Source organism: Falco rusticolus, chromosome 22, assembly GCF_015220075.1.
Source record: "Falco rusticolus isolate bFalRus1 chromosome 22, bFalRus1.pri, whole genome shotgun sequence".
Classification (NCBI taxonomy): domain Eukaryota; kingdom Metazoa; phylum Chordata; class Aves; order Falconiformes; family Falconidae; genus Falco; species Falco rusticolus.
The window spans coordinates 143,633-170,514 of NC_051208.1; the positions used below are offsets into that span (position 1 = coordinate 143,633).

The window sequence follows — 26,882 nt, forward strand, 5'->3', positions numbered from 1 at the left end:
AGGGATAGATGGAAACGCAGGCACAAGCTCAGAATCTCCAGGGACTTTCCTGGAAGACACCTCCTTGCATCAGGTTTGTGGTTTCCCCACATCTACCTTAACACAAGCAGGTCTGATGCAAGATGGAGATCCGTCAGCCATTTCCAAGAGCTGGTCCCAATAGAGTTGTTCTCCTCCCACAGAAAGCCTGATCTCCAAAAAGGATCTCCTTTGTCTTCCACATGGTCCGTAGGTCTTTAGGGTTGCCGTGCTGGGTGAGATGAGGGCAGCGAGACCGGCTGCTGCCTCTGCACCACTATGAACCTCACACACACCAAAGACACAACTCAAGGCGGCATCCCAAGTTCTCAAGGAAGAGCAGGGCAGCAGCAGCACCGAGTCAGGAAGGTTGATGCAACTCTATCAACACGATACCACTTTCCACCATGCTTTGCAGAAGGCCACTCTGCTGTTAACAGGCAAGCTGTAGTAGATTCTTTCTAACTTTTTTTTTGCTGCCGCAGTCAGTGTCTTCAGGAAGCTGAATCAGCTGTACGGGCTGTAGAAAGACTTGCTTCCAGGAGATGGACTTGGGTCTCTCAGAAAGCCACCTCCAGGATAACAGCTCTGAAGTTTATTCACAGCAGGTGCACTTCAGCCCAGGTTGTCTGCAGGTCTGGTGCTGTTCCAGCAAAAGCAGGGATTCCCCAGGAGTAAGAATTACTCAGGGTTTGGTTTCAAAAGCTCGTTATTTTAAAAAAAAAAATTCCCTGGAAGGAAACTGGCAGTATTTGGAGGAAGGAAAAGAAAATGAAAAGTTGCCCTGTAGTTGTTTTGGAGAACAGAAACCAGAACTAGAGAAATCCTGGGATGGTTTCTGTTCAAACTTCCTTCTCCTGTGAAAATATTAATACGTTGTTGTGTCTGGTCTGGGAGAAACTTTTTTTTCTGAATGAGCTGCAGTCTGCTTGCTGTTCCCTATAGGTATCTCTATTCCCTGCAGGGAATCTCAGAAACTAAATCATTTTAAACAAACAGAAGTCCCATCACCTATCTAATCTCTTCATCTTTCTATGTCCTCCCTCCCTCCACCTGTCTATCCACTGCACAGAAACGCCATGAAGTACTCTGGTATGGGAGGGCGGTTGGGACCACAGGATTGCCTTAATTCTGTGCACATGAATGATGCTAATTACCGTTCTTCATTATGGAGTATTCTGAGCTTATTCGAAGTGCACCAAGCTCATTTTGGGAGCTCGTCACAGCAGCTGCAGAAACAGAACATGGGGGGGGGGGGGGGGGGGCGGGGAACCAACCATCTATGGGTTCGATTTCTCCTTAAAAAAAATAAGTGACATTCACTGACACCACGTGACATCTGGCTGCAGTCGCGAGAGACCTGTTGATGCCATGGATTTCATAACCATGCCAGCTGGTTTGAAAACAGGTTTGCTAGACATTCCTCTTTGGAATTTGGATACCAACACACTTGGAGACAGCCTGGCTGTCACCTCCTTCCTGGGCTGTCAGGAATGAACTTGCATGCTGATTGCCAGGTGCCTTCACTGCAGTATTTTCTTCTCCTCTTCTCCTAGTCCTCTTCCAAATACTCCTGCTAGTTGGCCTCCTAAGTGCAAAGAGGTTTCAATGTTTCCCTGAATATTGCCTTCATGACACAGACTACGAGGAATTGCTGCAGATTGTCAAAGATGGGCTGGAACCTGCAGCTCATTCAGCAAAAGTGGTCATCGTCGGTTCGGGAATAAGTGGGCTTACAGCAGCAAAATTGCTCAAAGACGCTGGCCACATGGTAAGTAGTTGCACGAGAGCCGTGAGTGCCATTGGGTCTTGGTTTCCTACACTAAGGATTTTCCAGCCTGGAGAGGGAGGAGGAAGTGCAAGGAAGTGGACCACAGTGGTGGGAGGAAGAAGGAAAAGCAATTAGGCTCCAGAAATTTCATCTGATTGAGGCTCAATTTTCAAAACCACAAGCAGGGGCAGGAAGGGGTAAGGGGAAGCTGAACGCCAGCAACTCGTTTAGATGCTCCCCACATGAATGCAAGCAGCAAAGGTAAGAAGAGGCAGTCTTCCTTCTCTGTCCTTGAGGGGCTTTGAGATCAGGCAGAGCTACAGCTGCCCTGAGACAATTGGAAGCAGCACTGCTCAAGTTGGAGGTTGGACTAGACCCCTTCTAGAGGCACCTCCAACCTCAGCTTCTACAATTCTCCAGCTTTCTGCAACCTGCAGCCCAGCGGTGGCCGTTGCTGCAGATCAACCAGCACAAGACTTGTGAGCCCTTCAAATCCTGCCTTGTGAAGGCAGCGGGTAGTCCAGGGGTTTCAAAGCTGTGTTGACCATCCCAGGGTACTAGGCAAAATTCAAATACATGAATTTTTCAAAAGAAGGTTTCAAAGGCATGGAGGGACAGGTTGGTGCCTTCCTCTGGCTGTTTTCAAAGTCCTCTTTTACCCTTCCAGCACAAGAAATATCTGAAGCACCACTAGGAGCCTCTCACCAGAAAGGCGGTGTCCAAACATGACACAAGTTAGGAACTGGCAAACTGACATGTAGGTAGAGGCATCTTGGCCCACACAGAGAGGTTTGGATCCACAGATGGTTCATTTGCCATCTGGAGGGGACCCGTCCCACCCTACAGGCTACGAACACTGCCTACCACAGTGCCTGTGAACTTGCTTTGTAGGTGGTTTGCTTACAACAGTCATTGCCTGAACATCTGTAATCTCCTCTCCATCCTGATTTTTAGGTTACCATTCTGGAAAGAAGCGATCAGGTCGGTGGGCGGATCAGGACGTATCGACCAGAGGGACAGGACTGGTACGTGGAGCTGGGAGCCATGCGCCTGCCAAGCAAGCACAGGTAAGGCACTGTCCCACCTCACAGCCACGAGCAGGTGAGGAACCGGCCCGTTTTGAGGAGCAAGGCTATGGTTTGGGATGGGGCTGAAGACTTGGACATGGGCGTAGCACAGCAGGAGGAAGGAGATGTCTGCCCCATCTCTCCTCCAGAGCTTAGCAACTGCGTTCAAGGGGCAGAAAGCACAGTCACCCGCATTTGGGTTGGGAGAATGAAGGAAGACGTCTCATTTCAAGTGTCATGTCTGTGCATGGTCAGACCTCCATTCTGGAAGTCACAACATCAGAAGATGGGATGAATTCCCATCAGCTCTGATGGGGAGCGCGTCCAACCCGGGTTCTGTGAGAGGGTTCAGTCACCAACTGCACCACATGCCAAGAAGGGTCAGGGCTGTAGGTAACCCCTGCCCTCCCACTTCCTCACGGCGTTGCTCTTCCTCGGGGTTACATCCTTGTGCAACCAGTAGCTGGAGAGGACATCAGCCAGAGCGCACCTTTCTCCATAGCCTCATGCTGCACTGAGCTGGGGAGCAGGCAGGACAACTTCAAACAACGAGAACCAGAGATGGCAGTGCCTTCAATAGCCACAATCTCCACTGACAAGTCAAAATAATACACGACTACACCAACACACTCAGTGGGAAAGTGTCCTTTTATGCTTCTAATGTTCTGGTGGCAGGGTTTTTGGGTTCTGTCGTTTGCAAGCACTTGTCCCCAGTGTGCTCTCCTCTTCGCTAGGCTTGTCCATGAATTCATTAGGCAATTTGGCTTGAAGCTGAACCCATTCATCCAGACAGATGACAACACCTGGTATTTTGTGAATGGCACTCTGGTAAGAACCAAGGAAGTGAACAGGAGACCCGACATCCTAAACTACACAGTGAAACCATCGGAGAGAGGCAAGAGCGCCAGCCAGCTTTACAGGGAAGCACTGAACAAGGTACGTGCCCGTGGGGAAGGGATGCTACCCGCCAGCAAGGCTGCTCATCCGAGAGACATTGAAACTACTTCCTCTGAGCTCTGGTGCACCCTCACCTGTGCGGTGGGTTGAGAAGGTTCCCCAAGACTTGGATGAAGCAGAAAATGCCACACCAAGGCATGGCGTCCCAAAACTTGAAGTCCAAACAGTTGGATCCACTAGCTTTAGCTCAGCCTCAGGGGTTACCAAAGCCCAAGACTGAATATCCCAGATGAATCCTAACAGAATTTGGGGCAACACTTTGGGAAAGGCACTTTCTCATGACTATATCAATGTTTCCCCTCCAGGCCTTCAAGATGTTCCAGAGTGAAGACTGCAAAACGTATCTGAATAAACATGACTCCTTCTCCACCAAGGTAAAGGGCTGGGGCCTGAGGGTAAATATGCTGCCCCCCTACTGATTATTAACCTTCCATCCCTGCTTTGAGAAAGGATCTGAATCACTCTAGTCCCTTCCTCTGTTGACACTTTTGCATGCCTTTTCCCTAATCAGTGCTGCTTTCTACTTAAAATGCTGAGAAAGGAGCAAGGCATGACTCCAATGGAGCAGTCCCATCATTTGGAAATAAATGACAAACAGGGGTGGTTGGATATGCTCTGCAAATCCATCCAAATTCCATGTTCTTCCATCATGGGTCTCTTAATCAGACATGATGGAGTATCAAGTTGTGGATGTCCCAACCCCGGCAGTGTCCAAGGCCAGGCTGGATGGGGCTTTGAGCAACCTGGTCTAGTGGAAGGTGTCCCTGCTCATGGCAGGGAGGTTGGAACTAGATGGTCTTTAAGGTCCCTTCCAACGCAAACCATTCTGTGTTTCTGTGATCAAGCACTGGAGAGGAATTACTGAGCAATCCGCTGCATTTTCATTTGATCCAGCTGTCTCAGAGTGGATACACCAAGCCACAAATCCCATATTCATTCATCCCCAGAACTTCTGTTGTGCTAAACCACAGGAGACACCGATGTCCTACAAGAAGATACAGAGCTATGTTAAAAAAAAAAATAAAGAAGCTTCTGGTCCAGGCTTTAAGCAGATCTGGAACAGGAACAAGGCAGCAGGGCATGACTTTTGGCTTGGGATATAAAGGGGGTATGTGCACTGACATCAGGCTATGTCTTCTTCCTGGCTTTTCTAGGAGTATTTGATTAAAGTAGGAAATCTAAGCCAAGGAGCGGTTCAGATGATCGGTGACTTGTTGAATGAGGACTCTGGATTTTATCTGTCCTTCCTTGCCTCACTGTGGGATTTTGAAGTCTTCTCTGACGACAGGTAAGGCGATGGCTTTTACGGCAAACCCCATTCTGTGCTGTTCCACAGCCATCCGCTCGGAAGAGGAAATTTCAGTGGCTTCTGGAAGTCTGAATGGGAATCACTCAGACTGAAAGGGCCACCAAGCTCTGTTAGCTTCTCTAGAAGAGGTCAGGTTTTACAGCTCCTAAACCCCAATGTCCTTCCCTCATCTCCTGCTTCTTCTTCCTTTCAGTTTTTATGAAATCACAGGGGGCTTTGACCAACTGCCCAAAGCCTTCCACAAAGCATTGCCCAATGTCATCCAGTTCAATTGCACAGTGGAGAAAGTCATCACCAAGGGAAACAAAGTTCAGGTGTTTTACCGTGCTCCAGACACTCTGGTCCCATCCATAGTAACTGCAGATTACGTCCTAGTCACGTCCTCCGCCAAAGCCACCAGGCACATCAAATTCCTGCCACCACTCTCTCCTGCGAAGACCCACGCCCTGCGCTCCATCCACTATGGAAGCGCCTCCAAAATAATCTTGGCTTGCTCCGAGAAGTTCTGGGAGAAGGACGGCATCCGAGGTGGACAGTCCATCACTGACCGCCCTTCCCGGTTTATCTACTACCCCAGCCACAACTTCTCCAGTGGGGTGGGGGTCATCCTGGCTTCCTACACCTGGAATGATGATTCCGAGGTTTTCCTGCCCCTCACAGATGAGAAGTGCCTGGACATCGTCCTCCAAGACCTGTCAGATATCCACCGCGTGAGCAAGGACTACCTACAGTACACCTGTGACCAGTACGTGGTGCAGAAGTGGCAGCTGGACAAACACTCCCTGGGGGCGTTCGCTGCCTTCACCCCCTACCAGTTCACAGACTACTCGCAGGATCTCTTCCAGCACGAGGGCAGGGTGCATTTTGCAGGAGAACACACGGCTCAGCCTCACGCCTGGATCGACACCGCCATGAAAGCGGCAGTCAGGGCAGCAAGCAATATCCATCATGACAGTGGCGAAGCCCACGTGCTGAACAAGGAGGGACAGTGGGAGCAGCCGGAGAGCTTCTTGCTGAAGGAAGATCTCTGAGCAGGACTCCTGCGCTGAACTCACTGGCTTGAAGGCACGTTTAGTGGTGTTTGTTTCTCTCCAAGCAAAGCCAACAGAAGGACATCAGCAGCCAAGGGGGTTGAAGAACCAAACTGAAAGAACACTGACTTGGACTAATAGCTACATGATTGAAGCTTCATAGAACCATCTCGTTTGGAAAAGACCTTTAAGATCATCAAGTCCAACCGTTAATCCAGGGCTGCCAAGTTCACCGCTAAACTGTGTCCCCAAGCGCCACATCTACACAGCTTTTAAACACTTAATGAGGATAGGAGGGAATACTAGAAAAAAGTAATATCCAGGTAGCTTTCATGACTCTAATATTGCCCTTTCTCAGACACACTGCAGTGTTTTATAACTTACTTATGTACAAAGTACTTCAGGAAATGACTAAAATGGAATAAAGGTGGATATTTCTCAGTTCCTTGCCTCTGAGGTGCCTCAATCTCCCCCTAAACAGAAGTGTCATCCCATACAAGTCATCTCACCTCACTTCAGCCATTTAGAAGCTCATCAGCCATCTGCTGGATCTTCCTCCCCTTCCAGAATCTGGGAGAACTCATTGCTTCCGAGTTGTCCTTTCCTTTGCCCAACACCACCACTCCTAACCCCCACAGGGACAGGTCAGGATGCAATCCTGGTGTCTGACCTCCACGGTCTCTTCTACCCATCTCGCTGAGCTCAAAGCATGGCCAACACCAGGTTGTAGGGACAGATGTAACGTCACAAATATGCAAAGCAAACCCAGAAGCAGTACAGCCTGTGCACAGAAACGCCAAAGTTTCTCCTCTCACTAATTGTTGTCCTAAATTTCATGGTCCTGGAAATCTGTGTTGCAGGTGTGGGGTTTGGGTTTTTTTTTTTTCAGATTATTGGAAAGATATTGATAAATAAGCAAAAGGAAAAACAAGACCAGCTGCTAAGTACCTCACACCAGACCTTTGCTGCAGCCACTTCGCTGTGTCATGTATAATTCATTTCGCTCCCTATAAATCACAAACCTGTCCCTCAGCCTCTGACTCCACGTAGCTGAAGCAGAATGGCTCACGGCTTTCTCCAGCCCAAGAACCACAGGTTCAGCCCTTCCTAGAGGGAGCAGGGACAGAACTGGTGGAGACCAGTACGCCCAGGGAAGGACTGGCCCTAATTACAGAATTCCCCCAGGCATTGCTGAGACAAAGATGTGCAGTAGCTTAAAACAATTAAATACAGGTGATAATTAAATTAGTACAGAGCAATAAACATTAGCATTTTAGCCAAGCAAGTTAAGAGCTTGGCCAGGCGGCTCCTTGCAATGAGCTCACATCACTCAAGGAGGCCCAACCACCCACAGTGATGTTTTGAAATGTAAAAATTCATGGCTAATCATTATCAAGTTTCCTTCACCTACTCAAGAATTGCCACAAACACACGTGCTGTACCGCTGTAAGCAGCGTGGCGATCTGGGACACGAGCTTGCTTTTTGATATGATAAAAGATCACACATGTAACCTCAAATCAAGGCAAGCAAGGAGCTGCATCGCAGCAGAAAACTGATCAAAAAGGCCACAAACATCACCTTAAGCTTAGAACAGAGCCAGTCTCAACGTGCAGCATCAGTTACACTGGGAAAAGTATCACGCAAAACTTGAAGCATTGCAAAAAGAGAAAATTGAAGGCTTTTACTTGCTCAGTTTATCACATTGCCTCTGACTCCAGTTTTCACATTTTATAACTGCACGTCGGTCCCAGCCTTTGCAGAACACCAGCTCCCTTCCCACAAACCAATTATTTTTAGCAAAGCAAATACTTGCTTTAGCCTGGCTGCTGAAGGTCCGGGACCCCCCCTAGAGCAGCAGCACCCACCAGCCACAGCTCCATCCCTCAGCACCTGAACAAAGCACAGATGCTCCTCCAAGGCAGCTTGCGGAAGGGCTGCGTCCCCAGGACTGAGCTTAAATAGAGCCCCTGGGCCATGGGCAGGGCAGGGCTGCTCGGGGCAATTAACCCCCATTAATTAGCAGCATCTCCCCTCTCCGCAGGTGTCACTAACGCTTTTTCCGGGAAGGCGGTGAACCAAAAAATGACCGCCTGGCGTCCCTGGGTGGGCTCGAACCACCAACCTTTCGGTTAACAGCCGAACGCGCTAACCGATTGCGCCACAGAGACGCGCTGAAAAGGTCGGAAATCCAGAAAAATGATGCAAAAGCCGGATAGCATCGTTTTTTCCAACACAAAGCGGGTTTACCTGATTTTAACACCCCGACAGCCGTAAAAAAAAAAAAAAAAAAAAAAAAAAAAAAAAAAAAAATCATCCCGGCGCAAAGCTAAGCTTAATTTCAGCGGTGCAAAGCAGTGACCTCGGGATGTTGACAAGGATGATGATGAGGAAAGCGGCCTGGTCAAAGGGATGGGGATGGGGGGGGTGTCCCTTGCTGTTGAAACCCTGCAGGGTTTGCCTCGGAGCTGGCCCTTGGTGAGGACAGTAACAGTGAGAAAAAGCTAATAATGAGCGTTTTACGTATTGCCTCAAAATGCCCTGTCGGGACATGCAGCATCTTTTTTAGCCTGGACATTTTTTGCATTTGCACATTAGCAGTATCATCAATGCTTGAGTTATTATTCGGTGAAGGACGGATTGGAGAAGAGCTGGAAAAGCACCCTGGGTGGAAAGAGTAAAGCAAATCCTCCTCTTTCCAACCAAATCCTTCGCATGAGGCTCTTGGGGAACTCTGTCAAGTCCTGATCCCTGCTGCTGATGCGCTTGGGATTGCAAGTTAAAAATCAGCTGAAAAGAAAACCAAAGGCCTTGTGATGCTGAAGTAATTTATTTCAGGCCAGTTCTGCCACCTCCACAATCCATATCTCCAGCTATTCACGTGGTTCAGAGGTGGACTGGCAGCCAGGAAGGGTTTGCTGGTGGGAGAATGGATGAGGCTGCATGTCGCGTCATGTTTGTGGGCTGCTCCTGCAATCCCTTTTCCACTGGGTCATATGAAATCTCCAAACCCACCAGCAGCAGAAGCTATAAAACCATTGCCGAGCTGCAGCTCCCCCGCATACAGCCCAGGTTTTGAAACCCTCCAGCACATTACATTGCTTTTCCCCCACCACTTAACTCCCCAGAAGAACATCTTCGTGTCAGAGCTGGTAAAATCCTGCTTTTCACCGAGAAACGCTCTTTATTTTCCCAGGCTACAGGGAAAAAGCCAACCCTGCCGCACCAGGGAGGCCCCAGCGAGATTTGAACTCACGACCCCTGGTTTACAAGACCAGTGCTCTAACCCCTGAGCTATGGAGCCGTGGCAAGGCGCTACTTTTTTCCTTTTTCACCCCAAAAGCCCCGCACCAGCGGCGATGCACGCAACTGTTGTACCTAAAAGTGATGTATTTAAGGGCAAATTCACCCCTTGTCATGATTCCTCGCCCTCTGTTTCCTGCAGAAGGGATCTCTGTGGTGGCCACTGTGAAGTGCCGGTGGAGGAAAAGGAGGTTTTGCAAAGAAACATCATACGCTGCCATACCTTCATCCTTGACTCCAGCACAAAAATATGACCTGCCGATAAAGATCAAACACAGGCTTTATCTTCTCGCAGATGAGCTGGCGAGAGACAGGTGATTAAAATGGTCTGGCTGGTGTGAATTTGCAAGATGCTCAGTTTCAAAGACAGGGCAGAAATATGGCCCCAAAGGTGGGTGGAGTGGGAGGAGCAATTTAATGATAGATGGACTTAAGCGGTGTGTGAAGCCATGCTCCGACTGCAGGACCTGGCTTAGAGGAGATGAGGTCTGGGGCCCTTTTTGCCAGGCAGCTCTCGGCTTTCTGGGTCCACCTAGGAGCAGAGGGGATCTCGGCCTTTCCCCTCGCTTCTTTGCAGGGTCTCTGCCCTGCTCCCGCTCAGCTTCTGCGTCTCGTGGGGTGACTGTTCCGTGTGTTCTTCCCTTGGGAAGACACTAAGTGTTCTAAGGAGTCTGGAGGACAAAAGCAGAAGCTCACACTGATGCTCCTTTAAAGCCAGTTGGGCAAATACCTCCTCTGAGCCCCAAACAGCCCTGACGGCTTTCCTTGATTTATTTGCAGGAGGGTTTGGGGTGGGATGGGATGGAGACTGGGATAAGAGTGGGATGAGGATGGGAATGGGAAGAAAATTGGGCTAAAAATGAGGACGGGATGGGGAAGAGGTGGGAATGTGGATGGGAATGAAGATGAGGGGGAAGCCAGACAGCAGAGCAAGGCGCGAGGAGCGCCGCCCAGAGGGTAGCGTGGCCGAGCGGTCTAAGGCGCTGGATTAAGGCTCCAGTCTCTTCGGGGGCGTGGGTTCGAATCCCACCGCTGCCAGGAGGATTTTTCTTCCTTTTCACCCCATTATTCCCCGTCCCCTTTTCTTCCTCCCACCCTCTCCTCCTCCCCTCCCCAGGCGGGCTAGGAGCGTTTTAAATCCGCTTAGTGCCCCTTACTCCTATTTAGCCCCTTTCATCTCCATCAGCTTTGCAAAAAAAAAAAAAAAAAACAAACCAAAACACATACACCAGCGTATTCGTTATAAAATTGGAGGTGATTTTGTTTGTTGCGGTGTTTTTTTGTATCGGTCTAACGAGTTTGTACCCACCAGGAGAGCAGGGAAAAGAGAAAGACAGACAGACAGAAAGAAAGACAGAAAAAAAAAAAAAAACAGGGCGATGTTTCTGCCCGGTCTCGAACCGGGGACCTTTCGCGTGTTAGGCGAACGTGATAACCACTACACTACAGAAACCCCCACGTTGGAGCTTCCCGGCCTCCTGCACCCCAACACTCGGCAGAGGGGATTAAGCCTTATTTTGACTTTTTTTCATCCTTTTTTCGACGTGTTCCTCCCCAGCTGCCTGTTTTGGGAGGGGAAACACACATGTGCAGGCGCCTGTGCACTCACGTGGCTTGTGCGTGGACAAGTGACACCTGGGTCTCTAAAACAAGGCTCATAACATCACGCTCAGCATGGGAAAAAATGGGAATAAAATTAATTTTTCGCGTCCAGGATAAGAAATCAGCAGCTGGCATTGCCAAAAGGAGCTGCAGGGTTTGGCTGAGCTGGGGAACTCCTTGCTGCGGGGTGTAATGGAGATTCAGTGGGTTCAAGGGGCAGAAAAAAAGTTTGTTAAGGTAGGATTTTTGCGTTATATCTGGCCGTAATTTTATTATTTCTCTGCAGTTTCCACCTTCCCGTGAGGCTGGTGGCAGTGAGGGTGTGCGCACAGCCATACACAGGCACTGGGCTGTCCTTGATCCTGGGCTTTTGCTTGAGAAACAATATTCTTTATCATTCCCTGTAGATTACTTCGGAAATAATTAATAGTACATTCCTTATGGGAAGAAGAGAGGGTTCTAACGCAGCTTGCTCCTGCCCATCCTTCTTTGGCAAAGCTGTTAAAACGAGTTGGATTTTTGTGTGTTTCTTGGGGGGGGGGGGGGAAGGAAAAACACTCTTGTTTCTCTCACATACCTCGTGTCCTGACCTTGATTCACCCCAGCTCCTGAACAATTTTTATTTCTTGAGTTACACACAGCAGGAGCTGCTTATTCACGGCTGCTATTAATAAATTTTTATTTTTATTTTTTTGCACAGGGACTGAGCCAAGATCAGCACAGGAGAGGTAACAGCCCACGAGGGAAAGATCTGAAAAGTTTCTGTGTATCCACAGTGGTTGTGCAACAGAAAATGCTGAATTTACGCTGCTGTGCACAAACTATGAGAATATTTATGCCAGAGCGGAGGCCTGGGGAGGCTGCGTGCCTCTTCTTTATGTGGTTTGGGAGGGTAATGAAAAATCTTAGCAGGGCAGAGCTGATTTACAAGTGACAGGGAAACTCAGATGCCTGCCTGAGCTGTGTAACTGCAAAAAAGGTCCTGAAACCTGGGTGGTTTGGTCCTTGCTGGGAGGTTTTTCCCAGGGAGCTGCTGAGAATGCTGCAGGTGGAATGGGACTTCAAAAAGCTGTGGAAGGATGGGGGAAAAAAATAATTACTTAAAATATTTAATTTTGAAAGTATGATAAGACACGGGGGGGAACCAAACCAAACCAAACAAAACCAAAACAACAAAAAAAAACCCCTGAAACAAACACAAAAGGAAAACAAAGAAAAAAAGGGAAAAGAGAGGACGCGGGGGTGGAAGGCAGGAAGTAAAAATAGGGCTCGTCCGGGATTTGAACCCGGGACCTCTCGCACCCAAAGCGAGAATCATACCCCTAGACCAACGAGCCGCCGTGGCGAAGACTTGCTGGGTGTTGGTCTCCCTGCCCGGAGCGGGTCCGCCCGGGTCGCGGCCACCCCCGGCCGCCGTCCCTGGTTCTGCCCGGTCCCCGCCTGCAGGAAAACGGCGGCACTTTTTAGGAGAGGGGGAAATGAAATTTAATGAAAAAAGCAAAGAAAACCCGCGAGGCCCCAGCGAGATTTGAACTCGCGACCCCTGGTTTACAAGACCAGTGCTCTAACCCCTGAGCTATGGAGCCAGCCCAGAAGAAACCGGCCTCGCGGTGGTCACCGGGCGGAACCCCGAAACCGGCTGCATCGCCCCAAATCGCCATCACCCCCCAAAACCCGGCCCAGGCACCAGCCTGGGCCAGCTCCGCTAAACAGGAGGACAAGCAGCAGCAGCAAGGAGCGCGGCACGGCCAGAAACCATCCTGCATCCCTAGAACACCAGAAGTTGGGGTTCAGCCCTTGGCACCTCCAGCATTTATTTTTTTTTTGTTGGTGTCGGTTTTGGGGGTTTTTTTGTTTTGGTTTTGCAGGAGGTTTGGCCGAAGTACGGGCAGCGAGGAAAGCTCTGCGCTGCTGCCAGAATAACCTGGGTGGTGATGCCCATTTCTCTGCTTTAAGGTTGTACCAAGGCAAAGGTCAACTCGGTTTTTATCTTCGGCTTTCTATTGCAGCCCTAATTTCTGGAATATGCAAAGGCTGGGTTTGTGCTTAACAAACAGATGTGGGGGAAAAAAACGCCAAACCCCTCCCCTATATATATATATGCGCTTTCCCTTAAATTCTTTCTTTACACTTAAATTCCAAGCAGGACAGTCCTCCAACTCACAATCCTGATGTTCTCCAGCCTGTTAGCAGTTGGGAATAATAAACAGGAGATGAGCACAGGTAGCACCTTCACGTTTTATTTCTAGCACATGGGCTAGGAACAATCTGGGAGGTTTCAAATCCACTCAGGTGATGATTTTTGCTCCCCGTGGTTTGTAGAAGACTCATTTCTCATGTACAGATAAAAAAACCCACCGAGTCACAACATAAGAAATACCGTGGCTTCTGCTAGTACCTTTTTTGTTCTAGGGATTTTTATTTATTGATGTAATTTCTACAGTGGCATAGCTTCAACAATGGAGGGAGCTCAGGAAATTCAGGCATTTTGCTCACCTGTTCATGGCCTGACCTTTATAAGAGTTGCTGCAGCTTTAAATAATGTGGGTTTAAAGCCAAACTCATTAAACAAACAAAAAAAAAAAAGCAGACAAAGTAGGAAAGAACCCACCCACTCAAAATGGAGATTGTCACACCTAAACCAGTCACCCCCAGCTCTTTTTATGACTAATGGTATCTGAAATTCACCTGATCCTGCATTAATTCATCTCCTAGAAGATGGATTGTGCTTCATCTCCAGTAGTTCCTGGGCAGATTTCCATTATTTGGGATAGAGCTAAGGGCTCAGCCGTGCACAAAGAAAACCTTCAGCCATGCATGGGAAGATACACCTGTAACACTGGGAGTAAAGCACCTCTTCAAGTCAGCAGCATCATGATGTTCTCGTATGGATTCACCTCACTTCTGGTCGGTTTGGGTTTTGATGTCACCTTTTGCATCAGTCAGGCCACTTTCTAAGGCAGCGGTCGATGGGCAGCACGTCTTCACCACCAAGGGCACAAGCTGGTGGAAGCAATCGAAGGTGTTGGGGGCAACCACCCACCTGCACACACAGCATCTGTGGGCCCTGGGAGAGGACCACAGCCTTTTCATTTTATTCTGCTGCTGTGACACGGATTTACTGCAGAGGAGTTTAAACCCCCGAAGTGTAGGAAACGCACAGATTGCTGGAGTTGATCAGGGGTTTGCCAGTAGGTTTGGGCACGTATGAAGATTAGCTACACATAGAAATGCCTTTTTCTCATCTTAGAATCAATGAGGAAATGTTGTTCTTCATTAAAAAAAAAGCTCCCCGCCTCATCCCAACTGTGTATTTCCTTAAAAGTATTTGCATGTTCTCTAGAAAAGGTTAAGAAGCCAACCAACAACACCCCCGAACCAGAAACTGTATTTTTTATCACTTCAGACGATAATATGCCCGTTATTTTTTTAACAGCTGCTTTGTTTTGGCAAAAGCAACAGTGAACAAAGCAAGCTGCATGTTGCACTTTTGTTGTCTTGGTAGTGAGGAATTCCAGAAAAAGAAAGCAGGAGATGAAGGTAAATGCATGTTTTTTCTGAGAGCTGAGCAGTAAAGAGAGTCTGAGGAAATACAAGATTGAGCACCTAAAGTCTAGGTTACTACAGGTAAAGGACTGTAGAATAGTTCGGGTTCAAAGGGACCTTAAGGACCATCTAGTTCCAACGCCCCCACCATGGGGACACCTTCCACTAGACCAGGTTGCTCACAACTCCGTCCAACCTGGCCTTGAACACTTCCAGGGATGGGACATCCACAGCTTCCCTGGGCAGCCTCTTCCAGCACCTCACCACCCTGACGGTGAAGAGCAAATAGCCATGAGGGATTGTTTTGAAAACACCATCTTCTGCAGAGAGGGCACCTCAGGAGGAGTCACATAGGAGCACCAAATTTCAGAAACATAGTTCTTGCTCACATCCAGTAGGACAAACACACCTGAGCAACATTAATATTTGTTGCTTAAAAAAAAAAAAACGCAAAAAAAAAAAAAAAAAAAGCACCTTTCAGCCTTTTCCAGGGCAGCAGCAATACCTCTCCCTCCTCCCTAGAGGAGCCGTAGGCAGAAAAGCAAAGTACAGAGCACTTACACAAGCTGATGGAGAGGGCAACCAAAAGTCCACAGCAACTCTTCAACCCCAACCGGACTCCAAGGCAGGCCAGATCTTGGTAGCCGTATGGTTTAGATCACTTGGGACAGCTCAGACCACCATCTCAACATTGCAAAAACAGCCTTTGAGGTCCAGCTATTACCCCAGTTTTTAGGGGCACCAGCTAGAATAAGTAACCAAGCACCCACACTTCACTGGGGACCTTTCTTCCCAGCAGGAGCAAGAGGAAAAAGCCTGAAACTCCAGCTGAGACCTTTATAACCACCCACACAGCCCAGCACGAGGCCGTGAGCATCCTCACCGAGCATCCTGACTTGCTGAAATCCAATTACTCCCCAGGAGCAGTTAATCAGCCTAAATATCTTCTCCTAAATCTTCTAGGAGTGAAGGCACCTGGGCAGGATTTCCACTTTTGGCACAGAGATGGTGGCTATGGTTTGCTGGGAGCAACAGTATAATACAACAATGGGAAAATCCCCATTACATTCACTTCAGGAGGAACAAAACTTTATAATTTGATTTTACTTGATCAAATACAAATGAGCTTTGCCTATTCTGGCTTTGGATGGATGTCCAAAGTGTGCTACTCGGTGTTACTCTCTCCACCTTTCCCACGGGGCATTTACCCACTAAACATTTTGGTTTTAAGTCATTGGCACTTCTAAAGAGGTGGAGGTTCCACTCCAAAACTTCCACCACCTCTAATATTGATCCTTAGACCCACATGAGAAAAGAAAAACGCTTGTCCATTACCAGACTTGGAGCCACAAACCAACTACCAGTGGTTTCCTTCTTGCTTAAGAGGTGAGTTGGTTCAGAGATGCGTTTAAGATGGTGACCACGACCTTCTGGGGACTGCTGATGACTTCAATAGCTGTTTTAAGCTGATTGGAACACCTTCCTTGTGATATTTTGCCCTGACTACCTGGTTACCCATCTATCAGCTTGCCTATGAACCAGGCTGCATGGTTGATTGCAGCATCCCTCGTGCTCCTCGCTGCTGCCCAGGCACCATCCAGTGAAGACCACGGAGACAGGTCCTCAGCAAAGCTCACAAGAAATCAGGGGCACAGTTTAATGTAGGTGACGGTGGAGCAGACGGAAAAGAGAGGGAACACCTTCTCCTGGAAGGCGACGTTGAAGGTGAAGATGTGCTGCATGTTGTCGGCGTTGTAGAAGGAGACTTCTTCCCCTTCATAATCCAGGTACACCCTGACCTTGCTGAGTTTCTGGCTGAGGCACAGCGGAGTGCGCTGGGGCGAAGTGACCGCCCAGTAGCGACCTCCGTTTTGCTGTACCGCCCAGATGCCTTCTTCAGGGGAAAACTGCGTCAGACCTTTCCTCCTGACGGACTCCTTGGCCACCCCAAAGGCCCAGCCGTCCGAGGCCCCCACCTCCACTTCCCAGTAGTGTCTTCCCGACTTGAAGCCCGTGGAAGCCAGCACCCGCGAGTTCGTGTCGAATCTCTTGGGGTTGTCAGGCAGCTCCTGTTTCCTACAACCCATCCTCACGCTCTTGAGGTCTGCAGACAGGATGAGGAGGTGGTTTGCCGAGTCGGGGTCCAGGGTCAGGTCCTCTGTTGATGACAGCAGTGACAGCGATAATAACTCAGTAAGAATGTTAACAACTTAAAGCTCAAGCTGGAGATGCTTTTATCAGTTGCTGAATCACATCCCAACCTCGATCATCATTTCCCAACCTCGATCACCGCATCCCAACCTCGATCACCACATCCCAACCTCGATCACCGCATCCCAACCTTGATCACTGCATCCCAACCTCGATCATCACATCCCAACCTCGATCATCACATCCCAACCTCGATCATCACATCCCAACCACGACCATCACATCCCAACCACAATCATCACATCCCTATCTCCATAACTGCTCCTTTTCAGCTCCCTGGACAGCCTGTGGTGGAGGAAAGCCAAGTTCAGATATTGGCTCAGCCTGGAGGTCCTTGAGACGTCTCCTCTCACCATTGACTCTGCAGGAAACCTGAAGGCTCAGGGCTAATTTTAAGAGGAGTAATTTTAGGTGTTAACAAATGTGCTGCTTCTCTCTACCAGCACACAGGGACAAGCTACGTGTGCAAGAAAATTGGAGGTGGGTGAGGAAGGTCCCAGTTAAAGATACAGGACAAACACCTACCTCACTTTTTCACATCCTTACTTAGGGGTTAAGTCCCACCAGGTAAAGGTGAAGAAGAATACGGCAAAGCAAATCATGGCCAGTGAGGACCAAGATCTGGCTCAGGATGTCCTAGCGGGAGACCTACAACTGTTTTGTAGTCTTTGGCTCTTTGATGAGCTCGTGATCCTTCAGCAACGCCACCAGCCAGCATCCCTCAAACACTGACCAAGGGGGACTCATCTGTCCTCCCACATGGACACCCCAATTCCCTTCACGGGAGGACAAAACTCATGCTGCTGCTGCTAAGAAACGTAAGGGCATTAGGAGCAAAGAACACAATAAACCCACATGCAATTAGCAATTACATACAGTAAAAATGGACCTTAGATCGAGACTTTTCCCAAATAAATCCATTTTTTCTTTTTGTTTCTGGCTCATCTGATGCACAACACACAAGATGTGATATGCACGCCCCTCAGATTGTAAACTGCTGAGTACCTGTCCCCAAACTACCCCATGATGACAAGGTTTCATGGAAAGCCATGACCTAAGGGCATCTTTACACACCAGGTCACACTGGACAGCTCAAAAGAAACCTGCATGCAGATGGAGTTTGATACTAACATCTTGTCCTGTAGAGAGCTTCACAGGCATCGTGGCCTCCAGCACCTGCCATAAAGCTCTCTACATTGTCCCCTTCCAAAACCAGGCTCAAAAGAAGCAGCGAGCACGTTGGTGACCTCAAATTGTGGTTGTAGTCAGCAAAGTTGCCATGAATGAACGAGACCCTTGGGGGGGATCTAAGATGGGAACTTCAGAGCCGAAAAGTCTTGGATGCCACACCAGAGTTAATTTAGCTAAAGTTCTTTATGCTCTTTCAAAATCCACAGATTCAGGCCTGAAAATTGCCTATGAAGTCCAAAAGGGCCATGATGGGGCTGAAAGCTTCATGGTGTTTCAGAGGGGTCGGAAAAGCGATAGGAACCACAGGAAAGAGGAGGCCCTTTTTTCCTTCAAAACTAAGCACCATGTTCCTCCCCAAAACTGGGAGATTGGTTTTAAAAAAACATCTCCTGCATGTTGCACTATTGCACCAGGCCAAGAGATGGGTGCTTTCAAAGTGTCCATTAGCAAAAGCTAAGGAAAACAGATTGGGTGAGCAAATCTTCTTGATGCTAATCTTTAAAAGTCATTTTCCTTCCTTCCTCTTGCATCTCCAGCTGCTGGAGTCATTAGGATTTGGGTTTGAACTTCAACTCAGCTGCAGAGGTTGTGACTGATGATTTGGCTCGGTTTAAAAAATACATAAATACGACTCCAGGAGCTCAGACATCATATTAAAAAAAAAAAAAAAAGCATTCCAAGCTCTTGGAAAAGATGAACTAAGGCAGTCAGAGCAGTGGGATTCAACAACTGCTATGAGGTTTCAGGGGTCCCCTCTTCACACATTGACCCCCCAGCAGCAGAAGCTGTGGCCCAACCTGCTTTCTGAGGGACTGCTGGTATAACGCACCAGCCGAATTTTACCTCTACACATGCACACACACCACCACGGACATGCAGTGAGGGTCGTTTTGCCAATTTGCTTTTAAACGGCGGTCATCAGCCTTTCTTCTTTTGCTTTGCCAACCCCTTGGCATTTTCCAGATTGCTTTGCCAACCCCTTTTCCAGAAGGGTCTGGGGATGTTTGTGAGCAGAGCCTGGCTCCTCCTAAGCTGGATGGTCCTTGGAAAGGATCCAGCCCATGGCTTGTCCTCCTCTGCCGCCACCAAGGGCTTTGCAAACCCCGTGCTGAAGACCACCACCCTAAAAGCAAGAATAAGCCTTCTCTTCTAGAAGAGGGCTTGGCTTTGCCGGGATAACTCTGGCTGCTCTGGGCATGGCTGTGCAACCTTCACATCAAGGGAGCTGGAAGATGGGGGAAGATTTTAACAGCATCTGCCCATGCCTTGCACCATCACAGCGCAAGGTCAGAGGGATCAGGCTGGCAGCAGACACGGCAGAGCCCATCGCCGTGGTTTCCTGGCTCACTGGCATTCCCGTCCCCACCACCGTCGGCGAAGCAAAGCAGAAGCTTGTCCGGCACTGAAAGAGTCAAATCTGGGTTTGGGCAGTTGCAAATTCATGACTCCTTTGCCAACCCCAGAGAGCTGCGAGCAAGCCATCTCCAGCAGGGCATGATCTGAAAGCAACCGTCTGCCCCCAGCCACAATTCCCAACAACCTTCCACAGAATTTAGGTCATCTGAGTTTGCACTGGAGCAGATTACGGAGTGCTCGCACCCCTCCATCCCAAACCCTGGTGGAAATAGGAGGCTGACCACAGGCCACAGAGCAAATCCAGCAGACTTAAAGCAAGTTGTGGCTTGAAAGGGTACAAATCCATTAGGGGGTTCAAATATCTGTTCTTTCTGTTCCGCACTGTAGTTTTGTTAAGTGCAAACAGGCAGAAAGGACCTAGCTTAGCTGTCAGATCCCCGGCGTCAGCTAGAAAAATCGTCTTTTGATTCTTGAACTGAGCAGGCTGGATCTGGAAATCATCGAGAGAGAAGAAATTAAAAAAAAAAAATCTAGAGTGGCTTTTTTCTTTTTTTTCCCCCTTTCTTTGGCTTCGCAAAACCAGCTTTGCAAAATACAACCACAATTTAAAGTCTTTGCTCCAGGGCACTATGTCTTAATTATTTTCCTTTTACCTTTTTCACCTCTTCCCAGTTCATCTTGCAGGTTTTCTGAAAAGAAGAGACAAGCGAATAAATAGCAGCACCGAGAGAGCCAGAGGGAGCCACAAAAATCCCCTTTATGGCGACTTTTACACCCACACCACATCGCCAAAGTGCCATCTTTGCCAACGGGCCTCAACAGGCAGCAAGAGCTGAGGATGGGGCAATGCCAGCTCCCACCAGCGTGTGCAATGGGGACAAGTGACAAGGGAAATTAATCCGAAATACATTTTAATATTAAAAAAAAAAAAAAAAAAAGCTGCTGGACATCAAGAGAATGCAGGATCTGTTTAAGCCTTACTTACCATGCCCTGCCCTATTTTGTTCTCCTCGTATTATGAGTTTCCAACTTTTAGCACAATGCTTTAAGGCTATTGTCGCTCCAGCGCGCAGTTCTGCCTCCGGGATTTTTGGCGCCATCTCTGCCGCCGGGCGCCGGGGGCCTTTCCTGATCCCGCAGCGCCACCATGTGGCTGAGCCGCGTTACTGCACGCGGTTGGCTTTTACCTGCGGAGTTTTGTTATACTGGCCTCAAACTATCCCAGATGCCAAAACTTCCAGGTTTTGTTGCACTAAAGCAGGTGTTCAGGTTTTTCCCTCTTTAAAAAATCCTGCATCTGATTCTCTGCCTGGAAGGGCAAATCTCTTGTTCATACCCATCTCCAGAAGCTCTTTCCAACACAGTTTATTCTATTTCAGTACTGCTGGCCAGGCACATGCTGAGGGACCTCAAGACATGTGCAGCATCCCCAGCACGCCTCATCCCTTTTCCCCACCACCTGCTAAAGGCCAGGCCTATTTTAAATGACCCAGCTTCATTTCCACATACCTCTGAATTTCTTTAAGACTTTCTCAAGGACAACAGTCTTGAGGGAAAAATTGCAGATGTGCATTTTCATATCTGTGCATACTGGTACAGGCTTCTGGCACTTCACATCATCACTTCTGCAAAGAAAAAAGTAAAAACAATAAGAATATTGTTGTTATTCCCGCCCTTTCTTTTTCATTTGCTGTTGACAGTACACAATGCTCCCTCCCCATCCCACCGGCACTCTGTCCAAGTGCTCGGCATCACACGGCAAGGATCATACTGGGATTTCCCTCACCCTGGGCTGAGGATACCAGGATTTGCACATCAGCTTTGAAAACCTTGGCTGGTTGTTGGAAAGGGTATCTCTGCTGGGTTACCCCCACTTGGCTCTTCCTGCTGCAGCTTACATGTAATTTTGGGGGGTTACATGGTGCCTAAACCATTGCCCTGGCTGAACTGCACATCAGGCAAATAAGATGACTTGGAGTTTCTGGTCTCACTTGACCTTTGAAGAAACTGCCTGGTAGGAAAAGACTTGGTGAGAATGCTAAGTTTTCCAAGAAGCTGGAAGAGACCCCAAAGCTTGTGCCAAGTAGGAGGCAAGCTCCATCTGCCCCGATGCCTCCCTCTGGCATCTGGACTGACAACACTGACCTTTAAACAGTGCTAGCGGAGGGAAAAAGCATGAAAGAAGGGGAGAAGCAGTGCTCCATACCTGCTGATGATGTTCATGACATCCTAGAAAGGAAAAAGAGAGACTGAGTGAAATCCCCGTGCAACATGTGCTATGTCTCCCCTGACGCAGCGTGAGAGAAATTCCCTTTGGTTAAACCCAGTCAGCACATCCATGCCTTATGGCTGGAAAAAATAGGCATGGATCCATGCCTCAGATGTTTGATTTCAGCTTTGGAAGGCCACAGTCCCACCAAATCCCACCCAACTGCTGCAGCTAAAGACCCAGACACTTCTCTGGGGTGGGGGCAAGCTTTCCAGATGGTCCTCCAGCTTTATGCCCGTAAAATAATGATGCGGTTTAGTCTGGAAGATGCCTTTGGAGGTCTCTCATCCATCCTGCTGCTCAAAGCATGTCAGGTTATCCAGGGCCTTGCCCCGGTGAGTTGGGAGTATCCTCAGGGGTGGTGACTGCAAAATGTTCTCTGATCCCTACTCCAGTGTTTGACCATTGTTGTTGTGAACCCAGGTGTAGGCATCTGGTACCCTTTGAGATGTCTGAGGGTCTCTCTGCTGGTCTCCCACTTCTGAGAAGGTCCTGTCAACCTCTCCCATGCAAAGTCTCGAGATACAGAAGGACACCTGCAAGTATCCACCTGCCTAAGAGCCAAAGGGACATCATCTACCATAATGTGGCCAGCTAGAAAGCTGGCATTAAAACTCGCACATCTAAGTCTCTGTAATATCTGGGCTCCCATGGTTTCATCACCCCCAAGAAGAGTTTAAGGTGCCCCCAAGGGGTGATTCATCCCACCCTGGGATGGATGTCCCAACAGTGAAAATTATTCGCCTTCAGGAAGGGTGGGTTATGGAGGTAACTATAGGTTAAAGTACCCTCAATAACTAGTTGTGACATGACAAAAAAAATCACTGAGATGAAACCCATGCTAAGTCCAGTCCATGCCACTATTTGCTCTTTCTGATGCCTTTAAAATAATACAAAGAAGGGCATAAACCCATGGCGAGCACATTGGACGTGGTTCAAAGGCAACACAAAGCCATACCCATCTCCCAGGGAATGGAAAAGGAGCTGGCTTCGAATTTCCAACTTGGCCTTTTAAAAGCAAATTGCCTATTGTTACAGGATGGGTTTTGCATGCAGTGGTGATGGGTGAGCAAAGACCGCGTGAAATAAACTTTCACCCATAGCCAAGTACAGAAACCACCTGCAAATATTTACCGTGCTTTCAGCCCTGCTTTGGAGGGCATTTAACTCCGTGCAGATCCGCATGCACCAGAAGCACAATCTACTTAGTTTAATCAAAGCCCTGTCAATTAAAAGAAGGTCACTCGTTTGCCTTTTGCCATTCGGTGAAGGACAGGGCTGTTCGATTTTGGGGTGGGCAGCTCGGATCTGTTTTTCCAACCCCGCTTCCTCTGCGAAGGAGAGTTTGGGAAACAGGGAGGGCTGGATGGGCTCCAGCTTCTTTCTTTGCAACGCAATCAATACCTGCACTCCATCTGCTCTCTCCCTCATACTTTCCAGCTTGGTTAATAGCTCGTTTTGACTTGAAAACCCAGCTCTGCTTTCAGGCCAACCTTCCACAGCCAGTGCTCTGCTGCAAAAATTGGCAGAGCCTTGTCCTGCTGAGTCCAGTTCCACGTGCCTCCAAACTCAACTGCATTCCAAGCCCTCGCCAACGCCTTTAAGCTGGAGGAGTGGACACCTGTGACCTGGCACGCCACAAGCCTTCTGTGTTGCAAACCCATCAAGACCTTTATTTGCAAAAGGAGTTGCTTGGTTTAAGGACTGCGCCAGTACCGCTGTGGTGGCTCTTCATGCAAGGTCTAATTCAGCTTTGAACACCTTGAAACAGAAATTTATGGGTGCTAGAAGGGTCCGGACAAATTAATGGGAGAAAAATTTATTAGAGGCTATTAAATGTGAAGAGTTTCAGGATGTCCCTGAGCCAGAGGGAGTTGCTGCATGCTGGTGTAGCAGAGCTCAGGGTGCTCAGATACTGCTATGCACCATCTACTCATTAAAGGTAGGAAAAAAAATACGGACATTTACCCTCAAAATGCCTCTACACTATCCAGAAACATATTAAAACCTCTCACCTTGAGGAATTCAAGCATGGGCTGCTGGATTTTCTCCTCCAGCTCTGTGATGAGCTTGTTGAGGAGTGTGATCTCCTTGGAGAGGTCGGTGATGTTCTCATTCTGCCTCTTGGCAATGTTCTTCTCCATCTTCTCCAGCTGCCCCAAGAGGATGTGCTCCTGGTCGTGCAGGAACTGCCGCAGCCTCTCAAACTCCAAGAGCAGCTTCTGCCGCTCGTTCTCGATGGTTTTCTGGGAATGAAATGCAGCAAAAAAAGGGTCTTAAGCTGGTGCAATGATTTTGGGGCAGAGAGGGGCCACCCGGTGAATTTGGAGCACCTGCCAGTGTCGTCACTGCTGCTTGCTGGCTTGCTTGTGAGACTGGGTGCCTTCACTTGGGGAGGGGCGAGGAGATGTTGTGTGTGGCATGCCTGGGCAAAGGCCTTGAGGAGGGGTGGGGATGGGAGGCAATTGCTGCACAAACAGCTGTTACCTTCATTGCAGCTGTGTCCCTGTGGCCCTTTTCTGGAGGTAAGAGGTACCAAACCATGCCTGAGGCAGGTACCTCACCTCCACAGCAGATCTCCAGTGGTTTTGCTCTTCTACACTGGACACACAGGCTTCCTTTTTCTCCCCTGGGGTGCTGGGCAGTTAATCAGCACTCAGCAAAGCAGAGGTGGGGACTGGTGGTCAAGAGGTTGTCCTAGTCCCTGTCATCATCTGCTGGTCCCACCACACAAACTGGGAGAAGGGGTTGTGTAGGAGAACCCGCTTGGAGCAGCATTTCTCCCTCCCTGGGAGGCATCTATATCCTCAGACAAACCCCAGTCCCTGCCTTGCCGTGATGCCCTGTTTATCACCCCTGCCAATATCCCAGGTTCTGCTTGGGTTGTATTCACAAGCAGACCAACAAGTCGCCTCTGAGACAAAGCCCAGGGGCAAATCGGAACATTTTGCCCCAGGACACGCACCCTTTGGCAGCATGGGTGAGGCTGAATGCGTTTTGGTTGCTTCACTCCACACTGCCCTTCAGCACAGGTCCAACAGGCCCACCTGGCCCTCAAAACATGGGCTTTCAGGCTTTGCCTTTTTTGTCATGTTTGAAACCATGGCTCTTGGCAGGCTGGTGCTATTTCAAGCCCTGCCGGTGGGAAAAAAAACCCAACAAACCAGCAAATTGTGGTAAGAACCCTGTTGCACAGGGATGATAGAGCAGAAACATGGGTTGAGGGTGGCCTGGTGGTGCTTGTCTGAAGTAGGGGGGACACGAGCCACTCAAAGCGTCTTGTCTTGGGGGTGATGGTCTGGGAGAGGTGTTCTTAGCAGGGGGGAGGAGGGCTTCCCTGCGGCAAATGCTGTGCTGCCTTTTGCTGACCCTGGGACAACCGGCTGAAGGAGAGCTTTATAGCCAGCCTAGGTCTCAGGGATGCTGCAGCACGTATCACTGGGGGCTGCTAAGACAGCGGCTGATGTATTGCCAGTCCCGATGGTGACAGAAGGAGAAAAACATCCGTTTCCCCTTTTCAGGCACTGGCAGAGCGGTGGCGAGGAGGAGATGGAGCAGCTTGGTGGGTCCTAACCCCCTCCATGCATCCCAACCGGGACTCCCCCCCCCCCCCCCCCCAGACTGCTGCATTGCAGGAACGCACCAAGAGCTCCTGGGTTTTCTTATCATCATTCACTTTAAACTCCAGCAGCTCTTGCCTCTCCTTTTTCAAGAAATCCAAGCGTCCCTGGATTTTCTCCTAGGAACAAAGAAAGAAGGTATTACTGGGTTTCCTTTCTTTCTTTTGCTGCAATCAATTTCTTTTGCTGTATCACTCTGCCTGCACACGGTTTGCTCTTTTCAGCCGTGCAAAGACAAGCAGGATTGCGAGGGAACCAGCTGAGCACTCTCACTGGGAGAGCACGCTGGCTCAGCACTGCCCACACTCACCCAGTCACCCCCATCTGCAAGCCCCAAGGACTGCCACAAGCTCACAGGCATGCAGCAAACACAAAGAAAGGAGACGAGGACGGCAGGGGAGGGTACATGCACGCCTTTCGTCGGCTCTGCTGCTACCTCCCCAGCCTTTGCTCTCGGCAAAGCAAAACTCAGCCTGGCTTTAATCAGCGTAGCTTCATCTTTGGATGCTCGCTCGGACCTAGAAGAGATGTGGGTGTTTGCTCTGTCAGCTGTTACCCTGCCAGTAAGGTGGGTGCCCTCGGGTAGTCTTTGCAGCGTGACACTCACGTGGCTCAAGCCCAGGGGGTTTGCAGGAGCTTGCACAGAAGCAACTCTGTCTCGCAGCCTCCCGGCTGCCCTCCGTTTAATCCCACGCTCTCCTCAGCTGCAGAGATGATGTGAACACGTGAGGGGGTTTTGCATATCTGGAAAGCGGACAGGTTTTCCAGGTCTTTGAAAAGCTAGAAAGCAGCAGCTGGTTCTCTGCAGGGTGGTTGAGCATGAAGCTGGGCATGGGAAACGCCGGTGACCAAGCGTGCACAAATACACGGCACAACGCGTACGGCCAGGGGGCAGAAAGACCTGGGGGGTCTTCCTCGGGGCGGACAGACAGACAGACAGACAGACAGGTACCTTGTACTCCTCGGATGCCTCGTCCACAGGTACAACAGCATGCGGCCGGTGCTCCCGAGACCGGTCGCACACCACGCAGATGGTTCTCCGGTCGTCCTTGCAGTAGAGCTTGAGGGCTTCCCTGTGCTTTGTGCAGAGCCCTTCCTCCTCGGCACCCTTGGCCCCACGGAGGGTGAACTGGCTGATGATCTCGGACATGTTTGCCAGCTGCCGGTTGGGTCTGAAGCTCTTCTGTTGGAAGACCTCCCGGCACTGTGGGCAGGGAAAATCCATCTCTAGGTCCTTCCAACTCTTGATGATGCACGCCCGGCAGAAGTTGTGCCCGCACTCGATGGACACGGGGTCTTTGAAGAACTCCAGGCAGACAGAGCAAGTGGCTTCATCCTGGAGATTGCCAGGCAGAAACACCGCCGCCATGGCCTCTCTCCTACGGGCAAGGACTGATTTCACCAGGGCTGGACGTGGAACATGAATGCTTGGCATCCAGCCCTGAGTGGGCGTTCCTCTTCCAGGAACAAGCCTGCTGCCCAAGGTCACTTCTGCAGTGTCTGGTTTCTTTAAACCAGTAACGAAGACCTCGACATTAGGGGACAACACGTAGGTGGAAGAGGAAGAAAGCAGGAATAATCCCTACCCTCTGCTGCCCCACAAATCCTGGGCTCATGGCTCTTTTTTTTTTTC

General features: G+C 49.4%; 2 protein-coding genes and 6 non-coding genes across 10 annotated transcripts; 2 read left to right on the forward strand and 6 right to left on the reverse strand.

Moving 5' to 3' along the window:
• The first annotated feature begins 1,097 nt into the window (after positions 1-1,097).
• Positions 1,098-6,574, forward strand: IL4I1 (interleukin 4 induced 1). The gene is made up of 7 exons (XM_037372087.1): positions 1,098-1,110; positions 1,575-1,789; positions 2,744-2,856; positions 3,591-3,792; positions 4,119-4,187; positions 4,968-5,101; positions 5,316-6,574. The coding sequence occupies exons 1-7, from the start codon at positions 1,098-1,100 to the stop codon at positions 6,151-6,153; spliced, it is 1,584 nt and encodes a 527-aa protein (XP_037227984.1). The 3' UTR covers positions 6,154-6,574.
• A 1,674-nt stretch (positions 6,575-8,248) lies between these two features.
• Positions 8,249-8,322, reverse strand: TRNAN-GUU. Its single transcript has one exon. It is a non-coding gene; the product is annotated as a tRNA-Asn (tRNA).
• A 1,060-nt stretch (positions 8,323-9,382) lies between these two features.
• TRNAT-UGU lies at positions 9,383-9,455 on the reverse strand. Its single transcript has one exon. It is a non-coding gene; the product is annotated as a tRNA-Thr (tRNA).
• A 955-nt stretch (positions 9,456-10,410) lies between these two features.
• TRNAL-AAG lies at positions 10,411-10,492 on the forward strand. The gene has a single exon. It is a non-coding gene; the product is annotated as a tRNA-Leu (tRNA).
• A 342-nt stretch (positions 10,493-10,834) lies between these two features.
• Positions 10,835-10,907, reverse strand: TRNAV-AAC. The gene has a single exon. It is a non-coding gene; the product is annotated as a tRNA-Val (tRNA).
• A 1,414-nt stretch (positions 10,908-12,321) lies between these two features.
• Positions 12,322-12,393, reverse strand: TRNAP-UGG. Its single transcript has one exon. It is a non-coding gene; the product is annotated as a tRNA-Pro (tRNA).
• A 176-nt stretch (positions 12,394-12,569) lies between these two features.
• TRNAT-UGU lies at positions 12,570-12,642 on the reverse strand. Its single transcript has one exon. It is a non-coding gene; the product is annotated as a tRNA-Thr (tRNA).
• A 638-nt stretch (positions 12,643-13,280) lies between these two features.
• LOC119140541 (E3 ubiquitin-protein ligase TRIM7-like) lies at positions 13,281-26,762 on the reverse strand. 3 transcript variants are annotated; one of them, XM_037371989.1, is made up of 7 exons: positions 26,202-26,762; positions 25,273-25,368; positions 23,645-23,875; positions 21,567-21,589; positions 20,870-20,985; positions 20,014-20,049; positions 13,281-16,760 (listed from the first exon to the last, which is right to left on the reverse strand). In XM_037371989.1, the coding sequence occupies exons 1-7, from the start codon at positions 26,682-26,684 to the stop codon at positions 16,246-16,248; spliced, it is 1,500 nt and encodes a 499-aa protein (XP_037227886.1). In that variant the 5' UTR covers positions 26,685-26,762; the 3' UTR covers positions 13,281-16,245. The 3 variants fall into 3 exon arrangements, with proteins under 3 accessions (XP_037227886.1, XP_037227889.1, XP_037227888.1); XM_037371992.1 differs by lacking the exon at positions 26,202-26,762 and adding an exon at positions 25,560-25,918 and having other exon boundaries at positions 16,246-16,760; XM_037371991.1 differs by lacking the exon at positions 25,273-25,368 and having other exon boundaries at positions 16,246-16,760.
• Between the last annotated feature and the right edge of the window lie 120 nt (positions 26,763-26,882).